Genomic DNA, 24,178 nt, shown 5'->3' on the forward strand with positions numbered 1-24,178 from the left:
CACAGGCTTGTCTTCAGTGTGATGACCCACCTATGGGACAGGAAAGGCTTTCTCTGCGGTGAAGGGAGCCCTGTCCCTGTTGTTTTTCAATTTAAATGAAATATTCTTTTGATACTTTAAAACTAGGCTGCAAGCAGGGCAATAGGTGTGGTTTTTGTGTGTGGATATGTATGTATACAAAATTGATGAAATAATTTGAATGTCATTCCTCTATTAGACTCCACATCTTCTTCACCTAATGCTACACAACAAATAACACAAGATACAACAACACAACTACCAGTAAAAGCAACAACTACAACAGCAGAAAAAAGTGACAGCACAACAAACAGTAAGTGATAATTTCATTGAGCGATTTCTGATTCATTGTATGCTGCATTTCTGTAAAACAGTGTGGAGCAATAAAAGGACATCAAAAAGTAGTTTGGGTTATGGATTTGGAGGCTTGGGGAAGCAGAGCTGTTCATCCTATGATATTACATATCTTTAATGAATCTTGCCCTAGAATCCTACACAAAGAATATTATACCTTTAATTTGTAGTGGAGGTGATCTGAAGCCATGACACGGGATTTAAATCTCCCTGTAATTGGGAGAGATTTATTTGGAACAGTTTAATTTTCTTCTGTGTTTTGGTTGTGGGTTTTTTTTTTTTAAATAACTGTTTCTTCAAAAAGAAATGATTCTATGTGATCAGAGTAGTGTCAGAACAGCCCTTTTTGTTTTTTATTTTTGTATTTGTCACAATGCTACAGTTAATTATGTTCTATGTTATTATGAGTCACAGTACTGCAAGCAGAGAGGTGGTACTAATTACCCTACATCAATGCTAAGAAATACTTTTGTTCTCCATAAATCTTCAGAATAATGTGTGTTTTGGCCCAGCGCATCAGATTAAGATTCTAGAAAAATAAAATTAAAAAAAAAAAATCTCACATATCCAGCAAGTAGTTGGATTAATTTAAACAAGTATAATAACATCCAAAAGGAGCTCAGCAGACTTATGATGAAATTCAGTCCCCCTTTTTTGTCTATGAGCTACTCTGTAAATGTTTGCTCAAGTCTTTTGCTGAACCAGAGCTTTTTTTATATTTAATTGACTCAAAAAATTAAAAATAAATACTCCAGATATTTAACTCAGCAGTCAGTGGTACACCAATGTTCTCAGAATTTATATTTAGAGCATACTGAACTGTGACAAATAATTAGAACTTGACTTCTCTTCCCTTGGTTTCCTTGTCTAAAAAGGGTTTCCTATGAAATGGCCTGCATGTTTTCTTTGTGCAAATTCTCCTTCAAAGCCACCCCTCACGGACCCAAGCCTGCTAAGCTGCCTGGAGAGCCATCACCCTTTCACTTAGCAGTTACATCTTCTACTGATGTAGCTTTCCTGCTATGCTTGGTGTAGGGAGTAGTCTGATTCTCAGCCCAAAGTCTTTTGGTTTTTGGCTTGGCTTTTAAATGCCAGTATGCATGAGTCACAGAATACAGTCTGGCCGATGCACAAGCTGCTGAAGTGATACCGAAGGCCACAAAGAATCTTTTTAAGCTTGCATTTATGACCCCGTGGGCCTGTCAAAAGCCTGCGGCATGGTGCATCACACTATGGATGCGATTCCTAGTCCTTTTGGTTTGGCGGAGGTTCCTGGCTTGTGGGTACCGGAATGGCACAGCCACCTGGAACTAAACCTTGGTGACAGGTAGAGCTCCCGGCGGGGGAAGGAAAGCTAACGAGGAAAGGCATGCCTGCCAGTACAGCTTAGCTCCGGCCACTGCTCTGCACTGATGCCCTGAAAAACTGGTGCTGGGGGTACAATGGTGCTGTGGAGGTGTGATGGGCCTGGGTGTGAAGTTTTCACCCATGTGCTTCCTTTCTATTCCTCTTGTGTCCTCTTCCCACCAGCTAGAGTTCAGTGCCTAGTTGCTTGGGTTGTGATTTGTTTTTAGAACTCCTCACTTAAGCTAAAAAAACCCCATAACTTGTGATAAAAATGGTTGATAAATGAAACTAAAAACAGGGCTTACCTGCCTCTCACTCCCTTTTGTAAGATGGAAAATTAAAGATATTGGGAACTGCCCTGTATTAAAAGACTTTGTATTTTCTTTCAACGCTAAGTAGTATTTGGAAAAACTGTGTATGTGAAAACCAATTTTAGTGTTTTTTAAGTCAAAATTCTGGTCTACCTTTCAAGAAAGTCATATCCTTGGCTTCAGCACAAAGGAGTGGGATGGTGCACAAGGTAGGGCTTTGGGACTGGGCACTGCACAGGGGCTGTGCAGATGTGTGTCCAGCCCTTGCAGAAAACCCACAGACCCCTCGACCACTGTCTGGCTGCTGGCTACAGCCATCTCTCTGTTTCCATCCCACGTGTTGGCATGGTGAGGTGCTGTTGACTTCACCACAGCAGCACAGGGCTGGGGGAGTCGCATTCCCTGAAGTGAGCACAGGCATAGCAAGAATTCTGCTCTCAAAATGGACAGGAGATGAAAGTTGTCTACTCTCTCTTTTTCTTTTTCACTAGCACTCACTTCTCCCCCTTTTTGGGCTGGCTGTATGGGACTGAGGCAGAAATTGGCAGTGCCTTTATGACACTTCAAAATATACCTTTACTACACGTGACTTTTAATAAAAAGGAGGCACTTCTGTTGTTTCGTAATGGAGACCATCACACTCTCTGGTTCAATCCCTGCTAAAAGCTTCAGCAAATGATCACACTCACACAGCAGAGATTTGACAGGGTTCCTGTCTCCGCTGCAATTTCTGTGGCTACTGTCACCTTTTATTATAGATTCAGGAAATGCCCCCAGTGCTCCATACACTGTGAAATCATGCAAACGACTTCGTCTTTTTTTTTTTTTAAGTCTTCAGTATTTTCTTCCTCTGCAGGCCATAAGTACAATCTCTCCCTCTTTGCCCTCCTGCCCTGTTTATTATATTGGAAGCCAGCAATTAGACTTGTCTCCTTAACCTTCTTATTTATTAATATCAGTGGCCAAATCCAATAGTTCACATTTAGTCAGAGAGTGACCTCGCTTGTGCAGTCCAGGCCCCAAACCAAGAATTTATATGGTGCCACACTACAGCAAGTTGCATCTGCAGTCGGGATTTCATATCCTGGGACACTTGGAGTTATCAAAGAGAATATGAAATTAAATGCAACAAAACATTATGTTCTTTCTCCCTTGGATATGGAGCAAGCATCTTATGCAAAGTCAGTGCTCAAGGTATTAAATTACAAGTAAGAGTGGATTTTTGGCTGTTATGTTTCTGATTTATCTCATGCCACTCTTCTGAATGATGATACACGATGGTGCAATGAAATATTCAATATTAAAAAGTAAGAAAAGGAAAGAATGCAGGAGATACTTTTTCTCTTTTTGTCAAGCTACTGGTAATTAAGAAGGAAGCTTTACTTCAGTAAAACTACCAGAAGAGGGCTATGGTAATATGTATCGCTCAATTGTCCTCAGGTTGTTACCGCATGCTATAGGTAAACACCGAGTATAGTTGGCTGCTGAGACATGTTAGGCAGAGAGATGTTTTAAAACATATATTTTTAAATACTTGGGGGTTTCTGCTTACCAGAAAATGTAAAGCTGGCAGACAGCAGATGCAGTCAGCTACGGGTGTAAACATTAAAGCTGAGATCTGCTTGGTTACCTCCCTAGCCAATTTCCATTCCTCTGAACAAGCGTGAAGTTGCATTGGGTTTGCTACACTGGGATTTTTCAAAGCTTTCATGAATGCACTTGTTAATGCAAATGGTTTCTCAGGCTATTGATTGCAGGTGTGAGGCCTATATGTGTGTTTATGCTAAAGATACAAGCTCAAGGGAGAAGGTTTAGTCTTCCATCTAACAAAGCTCTCATGCTGGCATTTTAATGCAGTTTGGGTGCAGTTCCCTCTGCCCTGTAAAGGTGTTTCCTTGATTCATTCATTGTCCAAGTAAGGTTTGAACACAGATGTCTATATTCTTTGCAGTGCATAGAGTATATGCAGAGTATTTGCTGCTTACTTTAAGCATCTTATGATGTCAAAGCTAGTTAGGTAACAGCCTGCTGTAAAGAAAATCTAAAGTGCTGTTGGGAAATGCCAAAATATATGTGGATTATACATAGGTTAAGTAGAAAATCATGCTAAGATCAAGTGAGGATATCTGTCGAATTTCAGCTGGTTAAAGAAAATGAAGGGGTTTGAGAGCACAAAGAGTAAGGCAATACCTGAGGCTCAGACAGCAGCTTTGCAGAGCAGCTTCAGGTTCCCTGTTGATTATCACTTTGACAAATATATGTTAACACACTGTCATTTATCTTATCAAAATATCAGCAGGGAGAGCTGCATCACCACCAGGGATTTCTGCCACTGCAGCAATCATGCCCATTCGGACAGCTATTTTACAATCTTTACTGCTTTACCATTTTTATTCATAATCAGCTGTTGACAACAAACCCATTAACTGATGATGTGAGTGCTTTTGCAGCAGCAGCAGCCATCCTTCTCTGCTGTGCTGCTTTTCTGCGAGCCCAGGCCTCCCCCTGCCAGGCAGGCAGAAATCTTTGCTGCAGCTGGCTGAGCCAAAGCGTGATGAATTACTGCAGCGATGTGTCAGTGGGGATGGCAGAACTGAGTCACTGTGTGCCCGCGCAGAGTCCCCCGCCTGTTCCCAGGCAGAGCACGGGCACCGCAGTAAGGACTTGCAATGTCTCCTCCTGTTGAGATCAAATTAAAACTTGCATAGATATGAGTTATGGGATTTTCCAAAAAGGCAGATTTCTAGCAGGCACACTGTGCTGTCAGTGCTGCTGTTGCATAGGTGAGCAGTGGCTGGATATGGATGCTTCTGTTCCCACAGGCTTTTGGCACAGAAGCTCTTCGATCTGCTAAATGTGTTGATGGTAGAGCCAATGCTGTGTATTAGGTGTAAGGCTTGGATGCTGCTTAAAAGCTGCTTCAAAGCCACAAGTCAGCAGAGAATTGGGTTGCTAGGATTTAATCTTACAGTCATACAGTGGAATTAAGGGAAGCTGCCCTGCGAGGCTGAGTTTTTTGTCTTGGGAGTGGTGAAAACCGGCACACAGACTTTTGCACCATAGCACATCTACTTCACCCCTTGACACTGGGAGTGGGGAGCCTGTTCTGCAGTCTGCCGAAATAAGTGCAACAAGCGTCACGCCAAGCCCTAGGTAAAGGTGTGAGTCATACCTGGTGCTACTCAAGTCACAGGAAGAATCTCACCCAGGCTAAATTAAAAAAAAAATGAAATGGAAACACTATCATCCCTCCCCTCCCAATCCCCTGCCGAGGCATATCCAGCGCACAGCCCATGTTCCCAAGAACAATCTGTTCTCCCAGCTCCCAAACACAAGAGGAGCACCCGGGGCTGGGCTGCTGCCAGGACTGATAGGATGCCTGGAATGTGTGATCCCCATGGGAAAGCGGCTCTCCATGGAGTTACAAGGCAACTGGCTGCCTCCCTCCTCATCTCTCCCACACACCTGATTGTTTTGCAGTGTTCACAAAGCATATTTGTGTTCGATTATCTCAGCACATGAAGGCTTACTCTTATTCTGCCTTACTTTTCATTCTCTCATGAAAGCTTTTACTAACTTACAATAAGGCAGCCACAAGATGGTTGCTGTTACTGTTACAAGCCCATGCATCTTAAAGGGAGAGGGAGGTTCTCTGGGGTTTTTGCCCTTTTTTTTTTTTAATTGATCTCAGATTAAAATTCAACATTTAAAATTTGAGTCTGAAGCAACCACAGTAAGAACCAAAAGTGGAAAAAGGTTGCTTTTAAAGATTCATTCAGGGCTTCTATGACAAGAATGCAGGAATTATTAAAGTTCTCAGATCCTTGCATTATACCATAGTAAAAAATGAGGTAGAGGAGCTTTTTACACTCATCTCTACTGCAGATTAGGCTTGCATATTGAAGGGGTACAATGCTGAGGTTTCTGGAAGGAGCTGACAGTGAAATTACAGTTCTCATCACTAGAATCCCAGTGAAAGTTTTAGGCATTTAAGCTTGTTTTGCATAATTTTCAGTACAGTTTCCTTCCATGCCTCAACCTGCAAAGATACTATCCCTGGCTGTCCAGCTCCTCACAGTTCTCAAAGTTGTATGAATCCCCTGACCCCAGTGGCTTCAGCTCACTCATTCTTAGCTCATTGATTTTTGAAGCTTGCCTCTCCAAGGTATTGCACTTAATAAACAAGAGGGAAGGGCTGAGTTAAAGGTGTGTGGTGGTAGAATAGGGAGCTTTGGGTGTTGGGTTTTTTTTCCTGAGAAAAGGGGTCTTTGAGGGACCAAACTGGTAATCAGAGTTTCTAAATAAAGTGTGCGATGAAGCATTCCTCAAGATTCACGTTACGTGTGCATGATGATGCGCTCGTTTGACTAAAACATGTCTTAAAGTTGTTTTAGTTCTAGTGTTTGAAATTCATAATGAAGAGGCACTGAAAACAGTTTATAGCTCAGTCGCATCTCTGATTTATATCAGAAAGGAAGTATAAGGTTACTCTTGGGCACCCCTATGTTTTATTCAGTAGGCACTGTCTTGTCTGTTGTTAATGCTGAGGTTTGAGCATAGATGTAGGAATTATCAGCTGTGCCGGAACAGCTTAAATTCTTTCTTGCTGTCACTTGGTGACCTTCAGTTCTACAGGCTCAGGCGGTGCCCTGCAGCATTGTCTTGGACTTACCTTAGGCTGCAAATCTTGTGACACAGGTGGCCTTGATCCTCTATTGACTGTGTGAGAGCAGAAATAAGACGCTTTAATTTTTCATACATTAGTTTTCAGGGATATATTATTTCCTAGGCCTTAAGAGCACAGAATGAAATAATTAACTCTGCGCTTAATTACTATCCCTAAAACTTTTTACAATACCACATTATGTGGCAGTTGTGGCTGAAGCTTGCTTTTTTTGTTTGTTTTTTAAATTGTTTTTAAAATGAAGGTTAAAGATAGAGGGCAGTAAGTGGGCCTCTCTCTTCTGCTCATGTTACTCTTGGCACAAGACTGTCTAGTTATTCTGGGCTCCCAAGTCAGAGCTCTAGGCTGTCTTCTGGCACAGATGTGAGGCTGTTTCTGGTGCTAGGATGTGCTTTAAAGATGCCTCAACTTTGCCAGTAGTAACAACTTCCATAGGGATGGTTCATCGCTTGACAAGAAGTTACAAGAAGCTGTAGTGCTTTCTGACCTTAAGTCTCTTCTATAATGGTGGGAGCATTTGTCTGAGGGATGATCCAGGATCTCAGACAGTGTTTATACAGGTGTATCTTACCTGAACATTTGTCTCCTTTCCAGCTACACAAGCAAGTGTAACACAGTTGACACGCAATGAGAGTTTGGATGCTTCATCTACTACGAGACAGTCTTTTTCATCTACAATCTCTCTACAAAAAACCACTTCTGCTCCTGGAACCTCAGGTAGGTCTTGAAAACATACACTCTGTTTTCCTATACAAACAGTTAAAAAGATGCAAATAACTTCGAATCTCTTCATTTGTTGTGCATTGTCCTGGAATGAGAGCCACCTCCTTATTCATGCAGGGTACGCTGTGCCCATGTCATCTAGCTATGAAGTTATGATGAGTGATGGGTGAACTTCAAAACACTCAGCTGAGATACTCAATGTCATTACAGGAGGATATAAATTACAAAAGATAATAGCAATCTTTATATATGCTGTATGTGGTCATTGTGTAGCATTGACTGCCAGAGGAGGTCATCAAGATAAATTCTCTGGCTGCAAAGCAAAGGAGACAAAGGAGAAAACAGCTATAATTTTTACAATTGTTAATAAATATGGAGGGCAAGTTAATGCATATTACCAATTAAATTACATTGTTCAAAGTACAACATGGTCACATGCAAGGTCAAAAAGATATTAATGCTTCCAAACTCCAGTCTAGTTTTATTGTTTTTCTGGGTGTGTTTTGTTGTATTTATCCACTAAGCCACACTGTGGTGAATATAGATGCCAGGTCACATGAGCGAATCACTTATTATGCTTCTAGCTGGCTTAACTTTCCTAGATTTTGAAGAACCATTTATTCAGGTTTTTTTAAGGTCTCTTGAGCCTTCACTTCACTCAGTACTTACTTTCAGCTACATGTGTATAAATCCAATAAGGACACTGACTTTGTTTGCATATCCCAATTATTATTAATCTTTAATATCCCCCAAAGGGTACAAGACTCTTTTTAGAACCTCTGGATTGTGTTTGTGGGAAATAAGCATGCACGTGTACTGTGGTTTTTCCTCATAGAGGATAGGATCGGATATAAAAGTGGAGTATTATCATATGCTCAGTACACACTGAAATGCTTAGAAACATGCAAAAAGATATTATAATAATAAGCATTTTAAGGAAGTTGGGATTTTTTAACTGTTAATCCCAGGCCACTGATTTAGAGAGGATCTTTGCAATTATTTCAATAAGGCATATATTGTGAGCTGTAGTTACTTGATTATCCTGTTAGGTTTTGTGTCTTTTGGCAGACACATGCATGGTATGGAAACCTTACCATTGGTACACTGCAACAAAGCAGTAAATTACAATGTTTTTAATTAGCAGTTCTCTCGCACAGGTAAATTCTCCAGGTTAAAATGAAATTGTAATATATATCTGGCTATGGATCACATGTATTGAATTACCTGTAACATTGTCTGTACAATTACATTTTGCATTTAAAATTTGCCCAGAAAGTTTTACAACCTTCCTTGGGTCTGTTTGCGAAAGGCATCATCTTACTCAGCTCACTATGCTGTAAAACCAATAAATCATCTTAAGCTTGGGGACTACCCAAGATGCCAGGACTATAATTGCCTGGCTGTGAAAGAAAGGGCCCATCTATCCAGGGGGAGTCAGTCTAGGTGCTTGGCATAGCCAGTACTCTGAGTTCCCATAAACCTGCCATTTCAAAATCACTTCCTCCCGCATAGGATTTCCATGCTTACACCTTTCCTGTCTGCTCACAGCACCAGCTCCTCGCTTCTTTCTTGCAGCTTAAATATGCAAGAAATCCCATTACTTACCCTGATGAGTGAGGTAGCTTATCCCAAATGGGCGCACCTTTAGGCCACCCTTGCTCCCTTATTCTCTGTATATGTTAAAGACTTCAAGAAAAAATGTTGTGGTTCCCTCTAAACAGATTTCTTCTTCTATGTGCAATTGCTCAGGGCCAAGGGAAGCCATATGCTGCACCCTAATAACTTTCAAAGCAATGCAAGTGTGAAGCCACTCATTTCATTCTGTGCTGAGACTAGAAGAAATGCTGACTTTCTCACTGCCATTAGATTATTTCTTCTCAGCTCTTTGAAATTTCACATTCAGGGGCTTATTAGGGGCTGGATACCTTTTGTTCACCAGAGCAGAGGCTGGTATGTGCAATGGGGCTGGTGCTGCAGCCCACAGGGATAGCAGAGCTTGCAAGCTGAAAGCACCCAAGCCACAGCTTCTGCATGGGAGCTCAGGGGAAGACAAATTAATGTGAAATTGATCCAAACCAGAACATTTCTGTTTGGTATGCTCAGCCAAAATAATTCAGCTGGCTAACCTCAGTGCAAAAGAATATATTTAGTTTTGAGACCATTTTCCATTTTTAAAAAAATGCCATTTTGGTGAAAATTTCCTTTCTTGCTGCAGAAAAAGAAAAAAGCACGTTTTGAAGAGAAATTTCCCATCAGCCATATCAAAAGATCAGGGTGTGGGAGGAGTGCCACAGAGAGCTGGAGAGCGACTGAAATGAGTGGGGGAGCCTAGGAAAGAACTTGGAGAAACATCAGAGAACAGTATTGCTGTATTAAAGAAGATTGAAACCACCAGCCATGGAGGAGGGGCTGTGTAGTGCTCACCCAGGCTAGAGAAGGCAATAGGGACTGTTTTTAGCAAAAAGAGCAACCTGCATGCGTGCCGTTGACACATACACTTCTTTAACTTTGGCAGTCATGTATAATATACCTCCTACTCATTCTCCACCTCCACAGAGGATTGCTTGCTAATATTTAATTTTGTCCTTTTGTTTAATTAATGAAAAATTGGAGATTTAGTGGACCAGTCAGAGTCTAAATACATCTGAGAAACTTTAAGTATTGTAGCTTTTTATTCTGTGACCTAAACAACAAAAAATCCATAAAGCAGTATGAGCTTAAGTTCACCCAGCAGGGTGGTAAGATCAAATGATCTATTATAATAAACTGTCAGATGAATCAACCTGCTGCATCTATTGATATCTTTATTGCACTCCTCCAATTATAAATCCTACTCACTTGATTCACAGGAGGCATCTCCCTAAGAAAAATTCTTATGAGTAAGACAAGGAGGGTTTGACTTTTTCTGTACGCAAACTGTGTAGGAACTCTGGATAGTGATATTAGGCAAAAATTACCCACTGTATCTTCAGCTTCTTCACAAAGAGAGAGACACAAAATTTGAAGTGCCTGGCAGATGGAAAATATAGGAAAGCCTCAGTTAACAGTTACAGATCTATAGCATGGTCAGGGCAAGGAGGTTTTTTTAAAGTTCTTAATTTTGCTTTGATTTATATTGTGGTATCCCTCTGAGTAATCAGCCAAATTTATTCGTTTGTTTTGCCAGTGAACACAGTTTCGTGTGGCTTGCCTCCAAAATCAGAAGCAGCAAACTGCAGGGTATCCAGGCTGTTTAGGTAGTGGTTGTTGGAGAACAGAGTGGGGAGAGGTTAGTTACTGGTCTCTTCCTCCATCTGTCAAGCTTCCAACCAGCACTGAACTGACTCGGGCAGGTATTTTCAAATCAAACCACTGTCATGTGCCAATTTTTTTATCCTTGTCCTCCTTACTGCACAACAAGGACTCAGCACAGCCAGTGTTGCACACCTCACTTTTCATGATGAATTTGGAAATCTTCCCAGATTATTTATGCAGAGCATCTGCCCGCTAACCCACAGCCCCAAAGGACGTAGTAAGCTCTGAACAGGCAGCCAGAACAACTACGGCAACTATGTTACCAAGTGAAATGCTGCCTTTCCTTCTGTCCTTCTCTTTCTGTAGACCGGCATCCTGAGACCCTGCCACCAAAAAGGGTACTGGATGGTTATTTAGAAAATGCAAACTGAAAGCACCTGCTGAACTGCTCCGATAAGCACAGCTTTGTTTGTGTGGCAGGGCTGAGCAATCTCTGCACAGAGGGTGAGCTGGCACCTTGCTTGCAGACTGGATACAGGGGGAGACAGAGAAGGGCATGAGATTTTTCCTATTTAATTTTTCATGCTCTAGCACAATCTGGGTGAGCTATCTTTGGGAAAGATGCTTGTAGTTTTATTGTGTGTACATGTGTGCAGTTTTTAAAAAAATAACAGAGGCTCAGGAAGCTCCTGTGGCTCTTGAAGGAAAGGTGGAGGGCTGCTGTCATGTTTCCTACCTGGGATGATTTCTGCTGTCTGGGTTTATTGATGTGGCAAGGTCTGGCCAGTACAGCAGCATGGGTTTTGATTGTGCCTGCGGGTACTGAACCGCAGGTTGCCCAACCCTTCCTGTTCACAGAGCCTAATGTCACCTGCATACAGCTTTCACAAACCTTAAGTCTTTGGGGATATCAGTCTCTGGCTTGACATGCTTTTTCTATTTATTTGTTCACTCTAATTTGAGCCAAGATGGTTCACTTGGTTTGCAAGAGTGAAGTTAAGGGAAAATGTATAATATGTTATAACCTTGACAGGGGTTCTTAGGAAAGCTCAACTCTCCTCAGGCTTGGGAGACAAGGTTTGAATTTCATGGAGAAGTGACCTATTTGTAAGACTTGACAATGTCTTCTGCCTTTCTCCAAGAATATGCACACACAGGGCTTTACAACCCTTGGTGTGTGATCACATGGTATTTTTATCATGGGATCCCACTCCTTATAGGCTGAAGGAAAGGCAGTATTTGGGTAACACGCAATCATATCATATTTGGATGTTTCCTTAATGCCAGGTATGCGTCCTGCTGCTTTCTGTACTGTGTGTCATTCCAAACCTCCTTTGACAGGCCAGTTATTAATTTCCCCAAAGCTTTTCCTTGGCTCTTCTTGTTAATGTTGCCCAAACATGCTATAAACATTGCCTAATGAATCATCACAGAGATCCCCTCTTAGCAAGGTGACATTGCTTTTTGTAGATGGATTGATGAGATGATAAAAAGCTTAGGAAAAACGTCTCCTCTGGATCCTGGGAAGCCAGGGCGAGGTAACTGTGTACCTTCAAAGTACTTAGCATTACTGATATATTTAGTATGTTCAAGAAGAGCTCTTACTGCTGACTTTTAAGTACTTGGCTTTTCAACCTGAACGTGCTTTTTGTGCATGTTTGTGATTAAAATGCAGTTAAAGCTCTGTCACACATATCATTAGCAAAAGTGGTGATTTGCACCCCAGTGGCTCAAGTAATCCATGTTTTTAATTGGGTGTAGAGAGGAGGAAAAACAGCCATTCTGGTTTTCAAAGAGTACATTCACAGCAGTAGAATATCGTGCTTCACTCGTGTTAGAGCTCCAGTGGTAGGGGCTGTCTTTGTGCAAAGCATCGGTCCACAGCACAGAAAGTGCAGCGAGGGCGTAAGAGTGGATTTGTACTCCCTGGGGACCCCGGTTGGAGGAGGGGCACTGCAACCCTGGGCACTCAGGGGAGAGGCTGAATGCCCGCCTAGAGTTACAGCTGCCTTCACGCCGCTCCCTCTGTGGTCTCCCAGTCTGGCACAGCTGGGACACGGAGGACGTGCTGGTGGGTCACATCCTCCCAGAGAGTTCTCAGGACAGAGTCAGATGCACTACATTCCCCACAAATGCTGTGGCAACAGTGAACCCTGAAAAGACCCAATGAGGGGGCTTTTATAGTGCCCTCTAGCCTACAGGAAGGTGACCAAATGCTATGATTTATACCTCAAAATAATGAGTGGCTGCTGAGGATAGAGTGACTGAGGGACTTTTTTCCATGGTAGCTCTAGTAATCCAGTGTGAGAGGCCTCACTAGGTGGGCAGAGTGCCAGTCACTCGTCCCTGGCAGGAGACAGTCTGTCTTGTACAAACCGATAAATGTTTTGCTGCCAGTTCACGCAGGTGGGTATTCTCAGAGACACGGATGAGTTAGGTGCCTGGCTCCCTTTGACTTTAGAGTGATCGCAGGAGAGATTTAATGCAACATAATAAAAATCGGTGTGGGAGCGATGGTTGTCTGTGGCTAGCGTCCAAATGTGAAGTATTCACAGCCGCCTTAATTTCCAAGCCTGCTACAGTCTAGACGTGCAAAAGCAGCAGCATACTAACAAAAAGCTGACAAAAAAAGTGTTCTGCACCAAAAACTTGTGAAGTGGCCGGGGGAAGCTGACAGCAGTGGGCCAGTAAGCAACATGCACAATGCTCTGCAAGGTCCATTTCTTCCTCATTACCAATGCCTCTTACTCCTGCTGCTCAGCAGTCTGCTGGCCAAAAGCACCAAGATAATTAATGAAGATTCATTTTTAAAGGGTTTTGTGACACTTGAAGACACGTCTCAATTAGGCATTTGAGTTTCTTTTATTAAAACACTTATTTGTCAGTTAAATGCCAGCTATTCAGTCCCAGGCACTTACTTGGTTTTGGCAGGAAGAATTTTTTAGGAATGTATCAATTAATTCAGGATTTTCTTCTCTTGAGTGGAATAACAACCTAGCATAGGCTAAGCTTTGAATTCTGCTCACATCTATAAGGGATGTCTGCAGACTTTCACAGCTCAGACTTTCTGGGCTTGGGAACAGCGTCAGTGTGTCAGTTCTGGGGCAGCATTTCTTGTGGGGTTACTGAGCACGTTGCTAGAGTCTGCCAGTTTGTGTGATGTGAAGACTCTGGACATCTAAAACAGATACTAACAAATGTGTTCTTTCTGGTTTATTGCAGGCCTTCATGTGAGCTCCCCCACAGAATTGACAAGTAAGAGCAATAGAGGGTTTTCTCTGTGCATGCTGATGAAAAGGGTTGGTGTGGGGTGGGAGGTGGGCAGCCTCAGAAAAGGAGACGTTCAGGGAACAAGGAAGCTCTGGGAGAAGAATGAACCTGAAGCGTAGTGCAGAGAAGCAGAGGAGTGATGCTCAACTTGTAGCAGTAACTTTGCTGTGATTTCAGCTGAATGCCATGTTGGACTAGCATATACTGAAAAGAAAACAGGGTGGGAGCACAAAAAAAATCAGGCCTGGCGTATTGCATGAGGCAATGGGAAACTGATATAAATAGAGTATTATACCAAGGAGCTTGTTCTTGTCAGTGGCTGTCATTACTCGTCCCATGGTTAGGAGCAGCAGGTCCCAGAGTAAGGCAAGAGTTTCCTGTGCTAGTGAACCTGTATTGTGCTATTTTCCTTTCTCTGGGCTTATCAGGAAACAGTCTCTTCTGTACTGGTCCCTGCAATTCTTGCTGCTGCTGCCAGCAAAAGCTTGTCCCTCCTGTTACCATGATGGATGTATTACTCCAATTAATTGTTATTCTGATCCCAGATCATTCCATAGGTGGAAAATGTCTTCCAGATCCACTTTCTAGATCCAGAGAAAGTAGACAGGATGGGCTGGCTTGTGAGAAACTTTAATGAATGAAGTGGGGTAACTGAGTTAAAGGTTTTAATTCCTTAATCCATTTTATTCATTCAGTAGTGCTTCTTTTTAGCTATTGTATTTCTTATTGATGGTCTCAAGTAATTAAAATGCTAACCTACGGATTTTTCTTTCCTTCATTACACACATCCTGGACATTTAAGAAAGAACTGGGAAAGTAACCAATGGATTTGAATCCTCAGTTTTTCTCCTGAGGAGATGTTGCACAAATGCAGGGATACACGTTCATGTTTTTCAGTGTAATTTGTTTCTGTTGACATTTTCAGTCAGTATCCAGGATAACTCATTGCTGTGATAATTGCCTGCTTGCCCTGTATATCATGTAGTATATTGGGTAAGGTAGCGAAAAGGGTCGTAGTATTTCCCTGCGAAATCTAAAGCAATCACATGGAATTACAAATCCATAAGAATTATTTCAGTCACTTGATGGCTCACAGTTTCCATCCTTACATTATCACCCCTCAGCAGACTGGCACCACAGGAGAGAGAGCTTCTGCTTTAAAGAAACATAGTGATTTTTCAGAGATAAGGGTCTCAGACAAGGATTGTTTTCTACACTATAGCATCAGAATGTCTCTGCTGTGGCTGTATTGTTCAGGCACCACACAAGCACATAGTAAGTGATCATTTTTCCCCAGGATGTTTCAGTCTCTGGCCAGACAAATGAGGCGGGGCAGGAGGGGGGCACGGAGAAAGGAAACAGAGAAGCTGACAATCTGCCCAAAATTCACACAGCTACACAACAGCAGAACAAAAATGAAAACACAGCTCGCTCTCTTTCCCAGAACTACAGGTCAATTCACATAAATTTTGAAGTAGGACCATTTCCTAGTTACCTGGAAAATCCAGTATACTGGCATATTCAGCAAACCTATAGAGAAACTGGCCCCTGGCTGTTCTCTGCTTGGCTCCTCTTGCATCAAGATACAACGTACTCATATATCTGAACAGACTGGTATGTTGTGAGAAAGGGAATATGGGCAAAAGCAGAATAGTGGAGAAAAAACACTCACCAAAACATTTCTCAATATTGGGCCTGAGTTTAAAATCAGCGCAGCAAGGAAGAGGGAGTCCTACACAGTTGGGACAAACAAACCTTGTTTTTTACTCTAATTCAGCAGGCTAGAATTACAAGTACTGCCTATACAAAAGCTTCTGTAAAAATAGGGACATGTCATTCAGAGACTTAGCAGAACAAAATTGTATTCTAGCCCTCAAAATGGCCCTGGGAAATTGGTTTTAATGACTCAGTTAATTTCATAGCTTCCACCCATCATTTTGAGCCCTCTTCTGTTCTTTCAAAGAGGAATCGTGCATCCCTACAGGTGCAGGGTGTACCTGAGCAATGGATCAGAGCCTGCAACAAAACCTCAGTGGCTGCTACCATATTCTTACAACTGACATATGCAGCCATGCTCTCTACTAGGACCCCTGCTTAAGAGACCACCTTCCCCAGATGCCTTTGTTTGAGAGGTGTTTCTGCTATTTAAATGAGCAATAGAAATGCTCGGCCTTGCATTACATTTGTCCAGCTGGTCAGCTTCTTCAGTGGCAGTAAGCACACGTCTACTTAAGCCTCTGTCCATATGGAATACAATCCTGTGTGCTGTATAATGGAACTAGGGAAGCACCGAGGTTTGCTTTTTCTTTTTTCTCCCTGGAAGTTCAGTGGTTGTTTTTCCACAGACTCTATGCAACAAGGTAATAAATATTTTGGGTTGTTGATACCTGACTCAAATTCAGGTTAGCACCTGAAGGTAGAAGTGCATTCCTTTAAAACCTGCCCTAAAAAACACTCCCAACAGTTATTGCTGTCCCAAAATGTGGCACGTGCCTTTATAACACTCAACTCTCAATAAGATCGCTAGCTACTAATATTGCATGTCTTTGGAATTCTTCATCTACTAGTAGCACTTTTTTTTAATTAGCAGTAAAATATTTTGGTCTTTCTTCTTTTGGAGGCAGGTCTAATTTTCACACTCTTACTTTTTTATTTGCTTGTCAAGGGTTCTTTTCTAATGTTGAACAGTACCTTAGCCTCCCAAAAGTGAAAAAGTTTGTAGCTCATAACCTGTAAGTGGACAAGCAGATGATCCTAGGGAAGACTGCACCCATGCAAAGTGTGTGTTCCTTCTAGGCCACACTAGATAAACTTTTCCACCCCTTTTGCCAAGTTATCCAGGTATGATTGAGAAGAACTATAGCTGTGGAGCACCAAATGGCTCCAGATCTGGGGACACAAAAGTTGTTTTGGAAGGGTAATTTTTTGGAGGGATTTGTTTGGGGAGTTCTGGCAATTACACATTAACCTGAAAGGCAATATTTCTTTTGCAAATCTAGCTTTTGGCAGTACTGGAAGCATTTCTGGAAACAAGAATGCGGCCGGGAGTGATATCCACTATTCTAGTGAGTGTTCCTACTTTATTGTCCAGCTTTTGAGTTTTCAGTCAATCAGTTTGGCTTTTGATGAGTGATTGAAGTAGCAGAGAAATGAAACTGGTGGTTTTATTTCTAGCCTTGCCAGACGTAGACCCTATTACAAACCCAACTTAACTGCCTGTTATAAAACTCCTCTCAAAGAGAAACAGAGCTTAACAAGTTGACACCACTCTCACTGCAGAGCAGCAAAATTATTCCCAAGGACTGATTCAAAATGATAAAACTGAAAAAAAAAATGTGAACAGAGTCATCCCCTGTGAGAGAAGACACAAGGAAACATACGAAAATGTTGTTCATATACCGTTATGAGTACAGATAATATGAATATATTGTTATGAATTTATTATATGCATATATTGTTCATATTGTCATGGGAGAGGAGGACTAGGAGGGAGTCTTCTGCAGACTCTTCAAGCACTTGATATTTGCATGATGCATGTAACTTAATCTTTTATTTTAATATGCATCTCTAGGGCAAGAGCATTACTGCAGATCTGCTATTTCCTACCCAAAGTACTGGATTAGCAAAATATGTTTGATGTTTTTCCACTGTAAATTTCTCTCCGGGTTCGCCCTCTAGTTCTATAGATGCATACACACATCTATATGAATATTAAATATTAATTGCATCAAGAACCATCAAAGACGCTATTTCTAAATATCGGGCAGGCATGACAGCTGATGCCTTGGAAGGCTGTGGGAATGGAGCTGCAGCCTTCCGTGACACAGGGCTTAGGCCAGCAGGCGAGAGAGTGCCTGCTAAATTTGAATGTGGCCAATGGCTGCCAGAAAAAAGATAAATGGGGAGAAGCTGGGCTTATATATTTCCCAGGAAAGCTTCTCTTCGTTACATAATTCTTTCCTTTTTGCTTCTTGGCTGGGAAACACCTGTCAGGAAATGGCAGATGGTGGCAAATAATAAAAGGAAAGAAATGTCCTCATTTAAAAAGGAGATCTTGCGTTTTCTATCCCTGGTTGTAAGTGCTGTGGGGAATGTTACTGAATTATGTAACTCCTTGGTGTCTTTCTGGGTGTACAACGTTAAAAGAGAAATAATCGCTTCAGTTGCTGAATTTCAGATGAGTCTTGTTTTCAAAAAAAGAGGAAAAAATAATTGCATCTATCAAAAATGTATTCCTGAAACACGACTGTTTCGCAAAACCTTTGGGCGCCATCAACACTGGGGATGAATGATGAATATCTTGATCAAGATTATGGTGGTCCCAATAGGGCAGGTGCTAAAACCTCACTCTCTTACAGAAAAATAGGTGAAACCAGCTCCACAGTGCAGCACGAGTGTCAGGGAAGGACTAAGGATGGGGGAAGGAGAGTGCCTAAATCTTCCCTCCACAAAGGCTGCGAGCCTGAGGCTCAGTGGGTGCGGGAGGAATAACAGGAGCAGCAGGTGATGTTTGGTGAAGCGGAGCTGGAGGTGCCTCTTGCCTTTGTGCATGTGAGTGCCTGTACAATGCAAGCAAGGGGCAGCAGGCAAAATTATGTTCTCCCTCTTTTGCAGGCGTTATCTTGCCAGTTGTCATTACCTTGATAGTCATTACCCTCTCTGTCTTCTCGCTGGTGGCTTTGTACAGAATGTGCCAGAAGAAAACGCCAGGTATTTGGTTTGCTTTCTCTGGGGGGGAGGGAAGATCAATGTGCTTTTTATTATTTAAAGATCTCTGGGGTCTTTTTAGATTACCTTAACCATAGATGTTGCAGTAGTCTGATAGGAAAGTTTCTTGTATTTCAAAGTATTTTGCCTAAAGTAGGAAACTTACACTTCATTTTCAGAATCAGTAAGAAGAAAAATGTCTCTGATTTTTGGAGAATATATAATGTCGTAAAGCTTTTTGTTCACGCTTTTGCAGTTACAAAGAGCTAACAAACAGCTGTGCTAACACACAATCAGTCAATCACATAGAAAAAGACAGTGAAAACTAAGTTTGGAGATATTGTTTAACAAAATCACTATATTTATTTTATCTCTGTTCTAGATACAGGCAAAGAAATATCAATGCTTTCTTTTAGGAAATACCTGATATATACATACATACACACATATGCATTTATATATAAGTAAAATTTTCCAGTTACAGTATAACGTACATGGGAACAAAATCCCTGAGCAAACAGTATTTTCGGAAACAGTCATTTTGACAGAGCAGCTAACGCCAGTATCTGTTTCACTGCTATCCATGAAATACTTAAGATAACGGGGTATAATTCCATTAAATTCCATTTGCCTTATGTTTCAAAGAGTTGCCCGAGTGGGCCACAGACAACTGTATTCCCCATTAAGTGAAAACCCAGATCTGGATCCAGACTGTGGTTTTTCTCTCCCTGTGAGCTGGCATGAGTTAGGAGACCTGTGCAGAGCTTCAACTGTGAAATCACTGGGCCTTGGAAATATAAAATCCAAATAGGGTGTTGAAGCTGTAGACCAAGGCAAACAGTGTGTCGCAACCAATTTAGCCAATGACATGGAAAACCAGACCCAGATAAACAGAGGAAGGTGTGATCCTTGCTTAGGAAATTACGGAATATTCGGAGTCAAGAGATAAAGATATGAGGTGAAGAACATTTCCTCGCCAGCCTCCCCCATGCACAAATGCCAGCAGGCACAGTACTAGCAAATTCACTGGCAAGCTAGAGTAGGTATCTTGGAAGCTAGAGTAGACAGATATTTGTCCAGGCCTACCCAGTGTGCTTCCCCTGTGGACAGAGAGCCCAGTGCCATGGGACTAGAAGTGGCTCCGTATCTCTGATATAACCCCCTGGCCCCATCCATCTGCCCACAGTTGCACATAAGCATAAAATACTTTCAGTACATGATTCGTTTTGAGGAGAAACCTGTTCCTCATCAACAGGGATGTGACAGGCTCTGTTCTCAGATGTGCCAGGTTAAACCCCCCAAAGCATACAGCCTGGCAGCTTGTTCTGTCACTCCCCTGGTAAAAGACACTCACACTCTGTCTTTTAGCTCAGTTGTTATGTACTTGAGAACTGTAGCATGCTTGCCTCCTCTGTGCCAGCTACCGGGGGATTTGGGAGCTGCAGGGAAAAACGTGCTTCTGTCATGCTCTTGCACAAGTCGCATATCATTCTCCCTAGTTTCCAAAAGTATTGATCCAAGCAGTATCAGTTCACTTTCATGGATAACATGGTTATGTTTTTGGAAGACAAACTAGAAAAAGTGACAATTAGCCTTCAAACTGGTTGATTGTGTTAATATACTTAATGCAATACTGCAAAATCACAACAAAGCCTTCTGCTAGCAACTGCGATAGCTATGTCTAAATGTTTACTTAAGTGAGTTCCAGCAGTCAAAATGTATTAACTTTTGTTCCTTCTTCTAGAGAGACAAGAGAACGGCACTGAACAGTAGGTTGAATCCTGTCTTTTCATTGCTTTGAGATCTATCATGGGGCACTTGTGAACGCAGCAGATTCTGCATGAGATTTTCTTTGATCTTCCTCTATTTAAACATAATAAGCAGTTGCCTCCCCAAAGAGAAATATCCTGTTGAAAGTGATGCGCTTGCAGTTATTGTACACCTGTATGCATGATAAGCAGCTGTTCCAGCATAGACAGAAATGTGATGGCGATGGCTCTCCACTGTTTTGCAAGGGATCCTTTTGAAATGGATAAGTGGCTTATGCTGTGCCACAGGGCCCATTGGCCCAGTCTTTCTTCTCTTTTTTTATCAATTTTTGCCCCATTGATATTCCCACACCCCCCATCCTTTCCCATCCCCCTTCTTTTGTTCATGTTTTCTCTCTTTTTAATGTTTTTTATTCTGGATTATTTTTATCCTTCCTTTTCTCATGTCTCCTATTATTTCATGTTCCTCTGTCCCATATTCTCTCCACTAGCCCATTTTCAGAGGCTCAGTTAAAACAGTATTGGCATAATGAGTTTGAGGAGAGTAAAACTGAGAAAGATCCACCAGAAGTTATATACTAGTATACTAGAGGCCATTGAGTCTGGCTGTGGCCTCTATGTTTTGTATGACCAAAAGCAACATCTGGGCTGCTGATTTACTTGCTAGCCCTGACTCCCTGGACATCTGAAGTGGTCCTTTTTGCAATTCAAAATGGCTAAAAGCCTTGTATTGGCAGAGAAAAAAGATGATTCCCTCTTTTCCCTGAGATGTACTTTTTCTGTGGAGCACTAGATTGAACCTGGAGTTATGCAACTTGATTTATTACATATTTTAAGAGAAAGGTGTTTTCAGAGATATTGCTATATGGTGTTTTCCACCACCAAGACTTATATGTGATCCTATACAAAGCCCATTTCAAGCCTGCCAGTGTAGACTGGCATAGGCACTGCCTCCTCCAGATCATGATCTTAGAGTTTTGTTTGGCTGACCAACATGAATGCTGACTGTCTACTTAAGTGTTTTCTGACTTCAACAGGGTCCAGTCAGATAAAGAAGGAGTCAAACTTCTTTCTGTGAAGACAACTTCTCCTGAGACTGGTGAGTGTTTGCTCTGTGTGTATGTCAGTCTCCCTTTGTGAGCCCAGAGAAGTGTCGTTTTGGGATGTCATCTCCAATAGCAAAACCATCTTCAGTTCTTGTCAGGTCAAAGTCACCACAAAAAATTCCTCTACAGCGGAAATCCCCGGATTGGGAGCCTGTAGAGCTGCATTGCAGCTGCACTCTGTGTGGTATCAGTATTTGTGAGAAGTATGACTGGTTTAGGGAAAATAATTTTTTAAAATCTTTGATGGCAAGTGATCTACTGGTAGGCATGTTCAGGAGTAACAGTGATCATGATATTTATCAGCTAGATCTGGCTATACAAGGAAGTTTGAAGACTGGTAATATCCCAGGGGCCAAAATGTTTGGGAGTGAGTGCCATATGTAAACAGGGCTCTGTTGGAGTTGGTGTTGGCAGTGTTCTGTCAGCCCTGTACCCAGTCACCCTTTACATTCAAAATCCTACTCTCATTGCAAATTCCTCTGTCCTGTGCTTCACTGATCCAGTTTCTTACAGTTTCTTACAGAATATGTGGTAATAAAACATAAATGAGCAGAGGTTATAGGTAACATGCACAAAAGAAAGCAAAATCTCATCAGTATAACTAAAGAGATGGATGCAGTTATAGGTTCTGCAAGAAATAGAGTAGCACAAAATAAGACTGAGGCAGAAAAAAAAATCTGACTGATTCCCAGCTATTCAGCAGCCCCCCCCCCGTCCTGGTTTCAGCTGGGATAGAGTTAACTGTCTTCCTAGTAGCTGGTACAGTGCTATGTTTTGAGTTCAGTATGAGAAGAATGTTGACAACACACTGATGTTTTCAGTTGTTGCTCAGTAGTGTTTAGACTATAGTCAAGGATTTTTCAGCTTCTCATGCCCAGCCAGGGCACAAGAAGTTGGCACGGGACACAACCAGGGCACCTGACCCAAACTGGCCAACGGTGTATTCCATACCATGTGACGTCACCTCTAATATAGTAACCGGGAAGTGGGGGTGGGGAATCGCCGCTCGGGGACTGGCTGGGTGTCGGTCGGCGGGTGGTGAGCAATTGCCCTGCGCATCATTTGTACATTCCAATCCCTTTATTACTACTGTTGTCATTTTATTAGTGTTATCATTATCATTATTAGTTTCTTCTTTTCTGTTCTATTAAACCGTTCTTATCTCAACCCACGAGTTTTACTTTTTTTTCCCGATTTTCTCCCCCATCCCACTGGATGGAGGGGGAGTGAGTGAGCGGCTGCGTGGTACTTAGTTGCTGGCTGGGGTTAAACTACGACACCCCCAATGAAACCTCCTATGGTAGAGCTACTCACGGTGAAACTTCCTCCCTTCACCCATTGCAGTTCGCTTCCTCAGCCGTGTACCTCCCACCTTTGCTCTTACCTCATCTGCAGAAGTCCTCCAGGAAAAACAGCCTCTTACTTTATGCTTTTTTAGGTATAAAAACCTTCTTTTTAAAGTTTTTGGCCATATGTTTCCCCTACTGACGTTTCAGAGGTTGCCTGATAGCTGCTCTCCCCTTTCCTCTAAATTCACAGGAAGTCCTCTGAAACACAGCACTTGATCTGAACTATCCTCTACTTGCTGGAGAGGCACAGTTTGTACTCTTCAGCCTTCTCTGCAGCTCCCAGAAGGTCTTGCACAATCCAAAAGACCCACAGGACAGCCCTTGCAACAAGCTGTGCAAGGTCCCTTCAGCCTTGTTGACACGGAGCAGCATGCTAGGAGGCTAGAGGGGGAGGAGAAGGGCTTGCTCCATCGCAGGATGCATCCTTCTGCTCCGCTGCTGCTGAGCAAATGCAAACTAAGCAACTGTGCTCTGGCACTTAAGTGACTGCACTTCAGAGCTTTGTGATTTGGAAAACTTCATTTATTTGTTTATTTTAGTATATGTCTTTGGGAATGGACTTTTAGCTTTATTTTAAGGGGTATGGAGTTATGTGTGTGTTTTCATTTAAAATCAGAGTATTTTTTTTGAAAGCTGAATCAAGTCAGAAACTGAAATTCATAGACATTTTTGATTGATCCTGCCCTCATACCAGTTTCAACAATAAAGTAACTTTACTGGCAGCAGCAGGATTATTTGTGTTTTACAGCAGGGTAAATGAGAAAAGACCCTGGCTCACTGTTTGTTTTGTTTTTTGTTTGTTTTTTTTTTCACAAGATGAGGTCTGGTGCCTGTTAATCAGCTACTGGTTCACGAAGTATCTAAATATCTTTCATCCAGAGGATGCTTGATATTCTTTTTTACTGAATTATGATGTATGCATGCTATAATTGGAAGGTATGAGTCATAACCACTTAGAAGACAAGATTCTTGCCCTCATTAATACAATTCATATTTAAACTAGCTACCATTTCTCTTGAATTCTTACATCTTTATATGTTTCAAAATTAAACATGCTTTCACAGAAATGGAAGTCCTGTTTTTCCCCGGGTTTTTAGACACACTACTTCTTAAAAGCAATCTGAAAGAAGGGCCTGTTTTCTTACAGAAATATTTGTCACTCACACAGGTATTTTCAAATATGTTAGGATGCCTGCCCATTTGAATAAGACTTACTTGCTTCATTAAAAGCTCAGGTGTAAAGGCAACTGTTTCTTCCAGTACAGATAGAAACTTGAAAAATGTCTAACTCGTGGTCCCTCTTACA

At 41.9% G+C, this 24,178-nt stretch overlaps 1 protein-coding gene across 7 annotated transcripts in view; it reads left to right on the forward strand.

Annotated features, from left to right (window-relative positions):
• EMCN (endomucin) overlaps positions 1–24,178 on the forward strand; it is a 56,969-nt gene that overhangs the window by 20,766 nt on the left and 12,025 nt on the right. For 6 of the 7 annotated variants that reach the window (XR_011324732.1, XR_011324731.1, XM_069783847.1 and 3 more), the window contains exons 4-10: positions 218–331; positions 7,309–7,431; positions 13,894–13,926; positions 16,941–17,006; positions 18,556–18,651; positions 20,393–20,417; positions 21,455–21,516. Coding sequence is in view for 5 of the 7 variants with exons in the window: in XM_069783847.1 (XP_069639948.1) it covers positions 218–331; positions 7,309–7,431; positions 13,894–13,926; positions 16,941–17,006; positions 18,556–18,651; positions 20,393–20,417; positions 21,455–21,516 (519 nt within the window). In the remaining 2 variants the exon portion in view is untranslated. Of the gene's footprint in view, positions 1–217; positions 332–7,308; positions 7,432–13,893; positions 13,927–16,940; positions 17,007–18,555; positions 18,652–20,392; positions 20,418–21,454; positions 21,517–23,062; positions 24,169–24,178 lie in introns of those variants that run through there. The other variant, XM_069783861.1, reaches the window with a different exon arrangement.

Source organism: Haliaeetus albicilla, chromosome 1 (genome assembly GCF_947461875.1).
Source record: "Haliaeetus albicilla chromosome 1, bHalAlb1.1, whole genome shotgun sequence".
Taxonomy (NCBI): Eukaryota; Metazoa; Chordata; class Aves; order Accipitriformes; family Accipitridae; genus Haliaeetus; species Haliaeetus albicilla.